Source organism: Pelophylax lessonae, assembly GCF_965119305.1.
Source record: "Pelophylax lessonae genome assembly, chromosome: 6".
Lineage (NCBI taxonomy): Eukaryota > Metazoa > Chordata > Amphibia > Anura > Ranidae > Pelophylax > Pelophylax lessonae.
The window spans coordinates 70,122,281-70,134,466 of record NC_138773.1 but is presented as its reverse complement, the minus strand read 5'-3'; the positions used below and the strand labels follow the sequence as shown (position 1 = coordinate 70,134,466).

Sequence of the window (12,186 nt, the reverse complement as noted above, 5' to 3'; positions counted from 1 at the left end):
TTAATCAATAGAGGGCACTTTAACCCCCTTCCTGCCCAGGCCAATTTTCAGCTTTCATCGCTGTCACACTTTGAATGACAATTGCATTGTCATGCAATGCTGTACCCAAATGACATTTTTTTCACACAAATAGAGCTTTCTTTTAGTGGTATTTAATCACCGCTGGGTTTTTTATTTTTTGCAAAAAGAGAATATTTTTGCACAATCTCCTCACAAAAAATGAAAAATAATAAACGGTGCAAAAAGTTCATAAATAATCCAGTGCTCCACAATTCAGTGTGTTTAGTGTAGAGATGATGCTCCAACTTTCCCACGTGCAAATACAACAAACTGTAATGCAGTTGAAATAATCCACAATGGAAAGTGTTTCACTGCTGTGCTCTATGTGTGAAAATTGGCCGCTTACAAAATCAAATTATCCCACCAAGAGATCACATGCGTGTGAGTGGAAGCACCTCTGAAGACAAGTGGTCAGCCAACTCCAGGGAATGTATCCAGGCTTATGGTGTTCCTTAATTTCGTTAATCACATCATGTGGTTATTAAAGATAATGGAAGACGCTCATAGTGCATTAATGCATATAAAGCTGGTTTATTTAACCACTTTAGCCCTGAAGGATTTGGCTGCTCAAAGACCAGGCCCTATTTCGCGATTCGGCACTGCGTGACTTTAACAGACAATTGCGCGGTCGTGCGACGCTGTACCCAAACGAAATTGACATCCTTTTTTTCCTACAAACAGAGCTTTCTTTTGGTGGTATTTGATCACCTGTGCGATTTTTATTTTTTGCGCCATAAACAAAAAAATGAGTGACAATTTTGAAAAAATAACAATATTTTTCACATTTTTTATATGAAATTCTCAAAAAAAAAAAAATGTAAAAACCCAAATTTTTTAACATTTTAGGCCAATTTGTTTTCTGCTACATATTTTTGGTAAAAAGGAAAAAAAAATTGCAATAAGCATATCTTGATTGGTTTGCGCAAAAGTTATTGCGTTTACTAACTATGGGAAAGATTTATGTCATTTTTATTGTTTTTTTTTTCCAACTAGTAATGGTGGCGATCTGCGATTTTTTTTTTTTTTTTTTTGCGGGACTGCAACATTGCGGCGGACAGATCGGACCCCTAACTGACATTTTTGACACTTTTGGGGGGTACCAGTGACATTACTACAGTAATCAGTGCTATAAATATGTAAAAATTACACTGGCAGGGAAGGGGTGATCAAGGGGTTAAGTGTGTCCTGACTCCCTAGGGGCGTGATTCTAACTGTCAGGGGGCATGGCTTGTGAAATAATCACAGAGACATGCAATCCTATACAGCAGGATCACATAGCCTCTGTGATTACTTCAGTGAGAATGACAGACGGCTGTGCTTAAATCAGCCGTCTGTCCTTCTCTCACTGCTGCGGGAGATCGCAGGTGGCCGGTGGCCATCGGAGCCACCGGGCACACGAACTGGCTCTCCAGCTGATGAGTGGGGGCGGGAGCACGCCTCCGGCGGCCTGCGATCACCCCCTAGCTCCTCCCAGGCGAGCGCCGTACATGTACGGCACTTTGCCTGGGAGCGCCAGACTGCCGCCGTAAAACTGCGGCGGGCGGTCAGCAAGCAGTTAATAAAAATTGCACTTACATCAAGGACAATGAATTAGAGCGATATGAGATAAAATCTTGCACGGCCGCCTGCAGTGCGTGCATGTGGGAAAGTTGGAGCATCATCTATTCACTAAACACATCGAATTGTGGAGCACTGGACTATTTATGAACTATTTGCACCATTTATTATTTGTCATTTTTCATGAACAGATCATGGCTACTTATTCACAATAAAAAGTATTTTTATATAATTCACTTGTTACAGCATTCTAGGCAACAAGAGTTTCACTTATCTAGTAACACTTTGCCATTTGAACATCCACCATTGTTTGATTTTGTTAACAAAGGTGTTGTAGAGTATTTGATCAGGAAAAATAAACTATAACACTAGCAGCGCTAATAAAAGGTCCATTGAATAAACCAGTGTCCTTAATGACTCATAAAACATATGTAGTGCAGTCCATGCAGTAGGCACAATTCACCAGGGAAGGGGAGTGAAGGGTCTTGACTGTTCCTCCAAAAATGACACCACACTCTCGTGCTCCCCCCCTTTGGATGAAACACTCACCAGAAACTGGTGAATGTAGAGCCTTAAATCCACCAATCAACGGGTGTACTGATCACTGCTGGGCTGCACCGAAATCCTCCTTTCTCCAGAATTCCTCCGCTCAAAGTTCATGCAATTGAACAAAGTGGGGGCAACAATAGTGTAATTCTGCAAACTTTTATTAAAACTACACACAGTAAAGCCCCTCTCCCCTCAAGATGTCTACTTACAGGAGGGTAATGGAGTGAAGGCATAAAGGATCAAAATATGTACACTGGATGACCGATTCGAAACTTTCCTGCAATCCCATAGGAATCACGAATGGTGTCCTGTGCGAAATATTCTGCGACCGCGCACATCAGCTCTGACTTTTCGTCCTCACGACTTCCTCTGAGAGCCCATGTGCGCGGCGCGGTCGAAATGCTTAAATAATGACGCCAGCGCATGCGCACCTGCGTCCGCCTAAAGCGTCACCCGGAAGTACACCTCTTATTGGCTGCACAGCTTACATCGGTGCTCCGATGTACAGACGTGTACTTCCGGCCATGCGTGATGACAACATCCGGTTATGTCACCGGATGTACGTCACCCTCGGGATGTTCCGATACCTTCTCTGCGGACACCCTATTGAATCGGGCCCAGGAACCTAATACAATCCGAAGAGCGCCATATACCCTCAGGATGCATAAGTCCTCCCACTCGACTGTGAAGTTATCATCAGCCTATATCTATGGGGCAATTTAAAATGTATTTCTGATATGCAGCATCCATATTTCATACTATATGCCTTACACTTTACACCGGTAAGTATCATAAGCACAACTGCAATAAAAACAAGATAAACGCATCAGGCATCAAATATGCGGTCTGGTATATATGAGTGAATAAACTATATACTTCCAACCATAATATATGGATAGCAGATAATATACATAAAAAAGAAATATCTGAAAATATTAAAAAACCTTCATTTAAGAAGGATATACTATATAAAACCTATGATTAAAATATTTTTACACAAACATGAAATCAGTCTGAATATCAACATTGTATATAAAATTGAAACCTTAAAACAGACATTAGAAAAAAGACACAAAAGGGAGAGAAAAATGAAGAAGGGATGGGCCTCAAAGACCTCAATAGTAGATGTTACCACATATATATTTTGGGAATATGCTGCCAACAACAATCTGGATAGGAACTACCTCTAAATATTAATAATTGCTAATAAAGCAGTTGATATCCAGATCAACATTTAGACCCTTGGGATATAAACTATCCGTCAGATAAATCCAGTGTGTTTCGCGTTTCGATATTTCACGAACTCTATTTGAGCCCCTCCAAACTGGTTCCACTTTTTCTATACCCCAAAATTTGAGGTGAGTAGGATCACTATTGTGGAAATCTCGGAAATGGAGTGACACACTGTGATCCTTGAACCCATTACGAATGTTAGTAATGTGTTCCGACACTCTCGTGGTTATTGTCCGTTTCGTCCTCCCAATATAAAGAAAATTGCAGGGACACTGCAAGCAATAGACCACGTGAGTGGTATTGCACGTAATAAGGTCTTTTATTTCAAAGGAAAGGCCATTAGATGGAGAGGTAAAATTGGTGAAATTCCTCAAATGTGTGTTCACCTGTTTACATGTCTTACACCTCCTACACGCAAAGAAACCAACTCTTTCATCCCAGAACATAACTGGTTTCTTTGGAGGGTCTAGTACTTTTTTTACTACCCGGTCTCCAAAGGTTGGTCCCCTTCTATAAATGAAATTTGGAGACTCCGGCAGAACACCACACAGAAGCTTGTCCATGCGAAGCACAGGCCAATGTTTTTTAAAAACCTGTTCTACTTCGCGATGTTGTGCACTGAACTGTGTTATAAAGCTCCATTCGTGTTCCTGTGTCCTTTGTTTGACCGAATCCCTCAGGCACTCTTCCTACGTTAGTAAACCTATTTCAGTAATTGTCTTATCCAATTTGGCAGTTTCATACCCTTTTTCCAAAAATCTCTCCTTTAAAATTTGGGATTGTTCAAAATAGTCCGCCTCCAGGGTGCAATTCCTTCTAACACGAAGGAACTGTCCCCTGGGAATGTTAGACAACCTAGTGGAGTTCTGTGACAAACTTAATGTTAACACCAATAACATTAAGTTGGACTTCAGTTGGAGCCGCGAAAAGATTCACTATCTGGACGTGGAGATATTCCTTCTGGACGGTGGGCTGAAGACTCAAGTGTACTTCAAGCCGACCGACCGGAACGGATATCTCCCCGTCCAGAGTGGACACCATTGCAGGGACACTGCAAGCAATAGACCACGTGAGTGGTATTGCACGTAATAAGGTCTTTTATTTCAAAGGAAAGGCCATTAGATGGAGAGGTAAAATTGGTGAAATTCCTCAAATGTGTGTTCACCTGTTTACATGTCTTACACCTCCTACACGCAAAGAAACCAACTCTTTCATCCCAGAACATAACTGGTTTCTTTGGAGGGTCTAGTACTTTTTTTACTACCCAGTCTCCAAAGGTTGGTCCCCTTCTATAAATGAAATTTGGAGACTCCGGCAGAACACCACACAGAAGCTTGTCCATGCGAAGCACAGGCCAATGTTTTTTAAAAACCTGTTCTACTTCGCGATGTTGTGCACTGAACTGTGTTATAAAGCTCCATTCGTGTTCCTGTGTCCTTTGTTTGACCGAATCCCTCAGGCACTCTTCCTACGTTAGTAAACCTATTTCAGTAATTGTCTTATCCAATTTGGCAGTTTCATACCCTTTTTCCAAAAATCTCTCCTTTAAAATTTGGGATTGTTCAAAATAGTCCGCCTCCAGGGTGCAATTCCTTCTAACACGAAGGAACTGTCCCCTGGGAATGTTAGACAACCTAGTGGAGTTCTGTGACAAACTTAATGTTAACACCAATAACATTAAGTTGGACTTCAGTTGGAGCCGCGAAAAGATTCACTATCTGGACGTGGAGATATTCCTTCTGGACGGTGGGCTGAAGACTCAAGTGTACTTCAAGCCGACCGACCGGAACGGATATCTCCCCGTCCAGAGTGGACACCATCAATTATGGTTGTCTAACATTCCCAGGGGACAGTTCCTTCGTGTTAGAAGGAATTGCACCCTGGAGGCGGACTATTTTGAACAATCCCAAATTTTAAAGGAGAGATTTTTGGAAAAAGGGTATGAAACTGCCAAATTGGATAAGACAATTACTGAAATAGGTTTACTAACGCAGGAAGAGTGCCTGAGGGATTCGGTCAAACAAAGGACACAGGAACACGAATGGAGCTTTATAACACAGTTCAGTGCACAACATCGCGAAGTAGAACAGGTTTTTAAAAAACATTGGCCTGTGCTTCGCATGGACAAGCTTCTGTGTGGTGTTCTGCCGGAGTCTCCAAATTTCATTTATAGAAGGGGACCAACCTTTGGAGACCAGGTAGTAAAAAAAGTACTAGACCCTCCAAAGAAACCAGTTATGTTCTGGGATGAAAGAGTTGGTTTCTTTGCGTGTAGGAGGTGTAAGACATGTAAACAGGTGAACACACATTTGAGGAATTTCACCAATTTTACCTCTCCATCTAATGGCCTTTCCTTTGAAATAAAAGACCTTATTACGTGCAATACCACTCACGTGGTCTATTGCTTGCAGTGTCCCTGCAATTTTCTTTATATTGGGAGGACGAAACGGACAATAACCACGAGAGTGTCGGAACACATTACTAACATTCGTAATGGGTTCAAGGATCACAGTGTGTCACTCCATTTCCGAGATTTCCACAATAGTGATCCTACTCACCTCAAATTTTGGGGTATAGAAAAAGTGGAACCAGTTTGGAGGGGCTCAAATAGAGTTCGTGAAATATCGAAACGCGAAACACACTGGATTTATCTGACGGATAGTTTATATCCCAAGGGTCTAAATGTTGATCTGGATATCAACTGCTTTATTAGCAATTATTAATATTTAGAGGTAGTTCCTATCCAGATTGTTGTTGGCAGCATATTCCCAAAATATATATGTGGTAACATCTACTATTGAGGTCTTTGAGGCCCATCCCTTCTTCATTTTTCTCTCCCTTTTGTGTCTTTTTTCTAATGTCTGTTTTAAGGTTTCAATTTTATATACAATGTTGATATTCAGACTGATTTCATGTTTGTGTAAAAATATTTTAATCATAGGTTTTATATAGTATATCCTTCTTAAATGAAGGTTTTTTAATATTTTCAGATATTTCTTTTTTATGTATATTATTTGCTATCCATATATTATGGTTGGAAGTATATAGTTTATTCACTCATATATACCAGACCGCATATTTGATGCCTGATGCGTTTATCTTGTTTTTATTGCAGTTGTGCTTATGATACTTACCGGTGTAAAGTGTAAGGCATATAGTATGAAATATGGATGCGGCATATCAGAAATACATTTTAAATTGCCCCATAGATATAGGCTGATGATAACTTCACAGTCGAGTGGGAGGACTTATGCATCCTGAGGGTATATGGCGCTCTTCGGATTGTATTAGGTTCCTGGGCTCGATTCAATAGGGTGTCCGCAGAGAAGGTATCGGAACATCCCGAGGGTGACGTACATCCGGTGACATAACCGGATGTTGTCATCAGCTATTGGGCTTGAGGTCGCCGGCGGATGTGCGTCATCACGCATGGCCGGAAGTACACGTCTGTACATCGGAGCACCGATGTAAGCTGTGCAGCCAATAAGAGGTGTACTTCCGGGTGACGCTTTAGGCGGACGCAGGTGCGCATGCGCTGGCGTCATTATTTAAGCATTTCGACCGCGCCGCTCTCAGGGGCTCTCAGAGGAAGTCGTGAGGACGAAAAGTCAGAGCTGATGTGCGCGGTCGCAGAATATTTCGCACAGGACACCATTCGTGATTCCTATGGGATTGCAGGAAAGTTTCGAATCGGTCATCCAGTGTACATATTTTGATCCTTTATGCCTTCACTCCATTACCCTCCTGTAAGTAGACATCTTGAGGGGAGAGGGGCTTTACTGTGTGTAGTTTTAATAAAAGTTTGCAGAATTACACTATTGTTGCCCCCACTTTGTTCAATTGCATGAACTTTGAGCGGAGGAATTCTGGAGGAAGGAGGATTTTGGTGCAGCCCAGCAGTGATCAGTACACCCGTTGATTGGTGGATTTAAGGCTCTACATTCACCAGTTTCTGGTGAGTGTTTCATCCAAAGGGGGGGAGCACGAGAGTGTGGTGTCATTTTTGGAGGAACAGTCAAGACCCTTCACTCCCCTTCCCTGGTGAATTGTGCCTACTGCATGGACTGCACTACATATGTTTTATGAGTCATTAAGGACACTGGTTTATTCAATGGACCTTTTATTAGCGCTGCTAGGGTTATAGTTTATTTTTCCTGATCAAATACTCTACAACACCTTTGTTAACAGTTCTTTTTGTATAGTAGCTGCTTTGAGACTTTGCGTCTTCATAGTTCCGTGTTGTTATCTACTTTGTTCTTTTGTGCGCGGGGTGAGCCACTTTATGAGACCTGTTTTTGGTCACCCATATTTTGACTCCTTTGTTTGCATATTGTTTGATTTTGCTTATTGCATATTTTTTATTGCATCTGTTACCTAATCCCTTTTAGGATAATATCTCAGTCAAAAAAAGCGCATCTTATTTATTTTACAATGTTTTTTTCCTCCTCGCTATTCAAGGAATGTTTGATTGCAGCAGTTTTTTGATTTCACATATTTACATCTTAGCGCACTTTGCTGTATTGTTATACTGCATTATGGACTCATTGTTTGACTTTTAGCACGACACTTTATGGACTTTTATACTGTATCAAAGCACATGTCACTTTTTCACGGATGCTAATGAATTTTTCTAAGCCCAGCACAGTCACTTTATTGCATATTATGTGTTTTGCATAGGGTACAAGTTTGATGATATATGAGTGACTTATGAATTTATTCACTAATAAAAAGGTATTGCAATCATATATTCACTAACTTGTTTTTCAATATTTATTTGCTTTGTTTTATAGCAGAAAGTAAAACATTTTTTTATTTTTTTTCCCAAAAATGTATTTTTTTTGGTTTATAGTGCAAAAAATAAAAAGCAGCAGAGGTGATTAACCACTTCCAGACTGCCCGCCGCAGTTATACGTCGCTACTTTGACGTTAAATACCAGTCTTATGGCAGCAAACAGCTGCCCTAACCCTGGTATTTTTTTTACTGGGTGGCCGGTCCTCTTTCTTATAAAAGTGGTCTCAGCGACTGATACACCAACGGATCACTTTTATGGGCGGCGGGAGAGGTACCCCCCCCTCCCACCAGTCATTTTTCCTGCTTATTGGAGCCGTCGGTAGTGGGGAAAATGATCCGGTGTTCCGTGAGAATTACCTACCTGTGAGAAAAACCTACCCCTCATCACTTCCGGTGTACAGGACTGTATGTATTGCAGCGGGTACATTAAAACAATTGTGCTGCAATACGAATCATCTCCGCCTCCTGTCCCTGTCACTTCCCTGATCTCGGCAAGTAAATATAAAAGCGGCGGCGGGTGTATGAAAACATGAATCACGGAGCCGCCAGCCGCTTTTAAATTTACTTGCCGAGAGCAGGGAAGTGACAGGGACAGGAGTGGAGATGACTTATATTGCAGCCCAGCTGTTTTATGTAACCGCCGCGTGGGTAGCTTTTTTTCACGGTACACCTTGCTATTTTCATACTAGTGCACATGCGCACTAGTCTGCTCCTCAGTTGTTCCTTTAGGTATCCGGGGCTCTGAGCATGCGCACTGCTGCGCTGCTCAGCTGTTCCTGGCCCGGAAGTGACGAGGGTAGGTTTTTCTCACGGGGTAGGTAATTCTCACGTTACACCGGTCCTCTCCCCTTCTAGGCAGGAAGTTGAGTGAGGGCAAGCTGGCCCCCACTCGACTCTATGGCCTTGGAGGACCGGAGCGACATCATTTGTTGCTTCCTCCCAACGGCCTTAAAGGGCCCATTTTTTTTTTTTATGATGAAAAAAAATGCCTTTTGATTTTTTTGTTATTTTAGTGTAGATGTGAGATCTGATGTGCTTTTGACCCCACATCTCACATTAAAGGAGGACCTGTCCTGCTTATTTCTATTACAAGGGATGTTTAAATTCCTTGTAATAGCAATAAAAGGGATCAAAATTTTTTTTTTAAAAAAAGGGACAGTGTAAAAATAAAAGGTAAAATAAATAAGAAAAAAAAAAATGTAAGTGCCCTGTCCCCGTTAGCTCGCGTGCAGAAGTGAAGGCATTGGCAAATCACGCCCACATATGTAAACAGTATTCAAACCACATGTGAGGTATCGCCGTGATCGTTAGAGCGACAGCAATAATTCCAGCCCTAGACCTCCTCCGTAACACTAAACTGGTAACCTGTAGAAATTTTTAAACTGTCGCCTATGGAGATTTTTAAGTGCCAAGGTTTGTCGCCATTCCACTAGAGCGCGCAATTTTGAAGCATGACATGCTGGGTATCTATTTATTGGGCGTAACATTATCTTTCACATTAGAGAATGAGACAATTGAGTACTGTCTGTGATACTTTATTTGCACTAACATACAATTTTTCAGGACAAGCCTTCAGGGTAGGTCTCCTTCATCAAGATCCAAGCAGTACTCCTGATGAAGGGGACATACCCTGAAAGCTTGTCCTGAAAAATTGTATGTTAGTGCAAATAAAAAATGTATGATGGACAGTACTCAATTGTCTCTGTCGCAAGTGCACTTATACGGCTACAATCACCTCAAACATTATAGAATAAAATTGGGCTAACTTTACTGTTTAGTTTTTTTTAAATGCAGTGAAATGTATCTTTTCCAAAAAAATTGCGTTTGAAAGACCGCTGCGCAAATACCGCGTGATAAAAATTATTGCAACAACCGCCATTTTATTCTCCAGAGTCTTCACTATATATATATAATGCTTGGGGGGTTCTAAGTCATTTCCGAGCAAAAAATACTGATTTTACCTTGTAAACAATAAGTGTCAGAAATAGGCCTGGTCCTTAGGTTGTTAACCACTTCCCCACTGCTCACTGTGCTGCTACTGCGGCAAAGTGGCTCGTTATCGTCTGGCGACGTAGGTCTACGTCGCCAGACATTCCCCTCTCTCGGCGGCGCAGTCACAGCGGGAGTCGGGCCAGGGGAGGAGCGGCGGCGATCGCCACTGCTCTTCCCCGATCGTCGGGGAATCTAGTGTGGAGATCCGCCCGCTTGTGTAAACAGAGCGGGCGGATCTCCTAAGTGACAAGGAGTGACAGATTGCAGGCTTCAGCATAGCTGAACCTGCGATCTGTCCCTGTGTCACTCAGTCACCTCCCCCCACACACGTTAGTAAGCACCAGGCATACATTAACCCCTCCCTCTCCAATAAAATTAACCCCTTCCCTGCCAGTGTCATTTTTACAGTAACAGTGCATATGTATAGAACTGATTACTGCAGTAATGTCACTGGTACCCCCAAAAGTGTCAAAAATGTCAGTCAAGGGTCCGATCTGTCCGCCGCAATGTCGCAGTCCCGCAAAAAAATAAAAATAAAATCGCAGATCGCCGCCATTACGAGTTAAAAAAAAAAAACACCAAAAATGACAGAAATCTTTCCCTTAGTTAGTAAACGCAATAACTTTTGCGCAAACCAATCAAAATACGCTTATTGCAATTTTTTTTTTACCAAACATAGGAAGCAGAAAACAAATTGGCCAAAAATTTAAAAAAAATTTTGATTTTTACATTTTTTTTTGGGGGGGGGGGGGAATTTCATATAAAAAAAATGTGACAAATATTGTTATTTTTTCAAAATTTAAGCTCTTTTTTTGTTTATAGCGCAAAAAGTAAAAATCGCACAGGTGATCAAATACCACCAAAAGAAAGCTCTGATTGTGGGAAAAAAAGGACGTAAATTTCCTTTGGGTACGGCGTTGCATGACTGCGCAATTGTCAGTTAAAGTCGCACAGCGCCGAATCGCAAAAAGTGGCCCGGACGTAAGACAGCAAAATCCTCCGGTGGTAAAGTGGTTAAAAAACACCAAAAGAAAGCTCTATTTGTGGGGAAAAAAAGGGGATACATTTTATTTGGGTACAGCGTCGCACGACAGCGCAATTGTCAGTTAAAGTAATGCAGTGCCATATCGCAAAAAAATGGCCTAGTCATTAGGGGGGTAAATCTTCCGGAGGTCAAGTGGTTAAAGGAGGCCGTAAAAACGCACATTTTTAACCATCTAAACCCCACATGTCGCAGTGAAGAATTTTCCTGATCATTCGGTTCCTTATAGAGGACAAGACATTCCGGGGACACACCTGGAAAACTATATATCAGCCCTAATGGTGGTCTATATAGGGACACAGGGCCCCTCCAATTGTCCCCCTCACACAGACCCCTCTGTGGACTATAGAAAAGCTGTGAGGTATACACACAGTCATTACTAGGTGCTCACAGGTCCATATGACCAAGCACAGTCCATAAGAAGAAAGTCTAATACATAATAGAGGAGAACAGATAGAAGAACACAGCTCTTACTCCGCAGGTCCCGGTAAGACATGGTGCCGGTGTCGGTGCCGCCGTATTCCGCTTCACAACAGATCACTACAAGAAGCAGGCCGTAACCAGGCGGAGGCGTTCGCTTCCATGACAACCACTTGTCGTACGGTGACTCACAGGGCTCAGAAAGCGCAGGGAGCTAGAGGCCGGCGCATGCGCACTACGTTCCAGTCACACGCTGCCTGAGCTGTACAGTCAGTGAGTGAGGAAAGATCTGGCGCCAGTGGCGGTGCGTGCTGATGGGCTGCTCAGATCTGAGCTTGTCTGCAGCATTAATCATCTGTTTTTTTTTTACTTGGATTATTTAAGTTGATATAAATTGTAACTGAGTGACTTTGTTGAAACACTTTGTATGCCTTTTATTTCTCTATCGTTCATTGATGGACACAGCTTCTTTTTAAAGCGGTTGTATACTCACCGAAAAAACTAACAAACCCTGCAGGATAAAGGCATAATGAGTTAGTAT

General features: G+C 42.0%; 1 protein-coding gene across 1 annotated transcript in view; it reads right to left on the bottom strand.

Annotated features, from left to right (window-relative positions):
- The window catches only part of CLUAP1 (clusterin associated protein 1), a 223,910-nt gene extending 212,097 nt beyond the window's left edge, over window positions 1–11,813 (bottom strand). Inside the window, exon 1 of the mRNA XM_082261862.1 lies at window positions 11,700–11,813. Within this exon, the coding sequence (XP_082117988.1) occupies window positions 11,700–11,721 (22 nt within the window). The 5' untranslated portion in view covers window positions 11,722–11,813. The remainder of the gene's footprint in view (window positions 1–11,699) is intronic.
- Window positions 11,814–12,186: the final 373 nt, after the last annotated feature.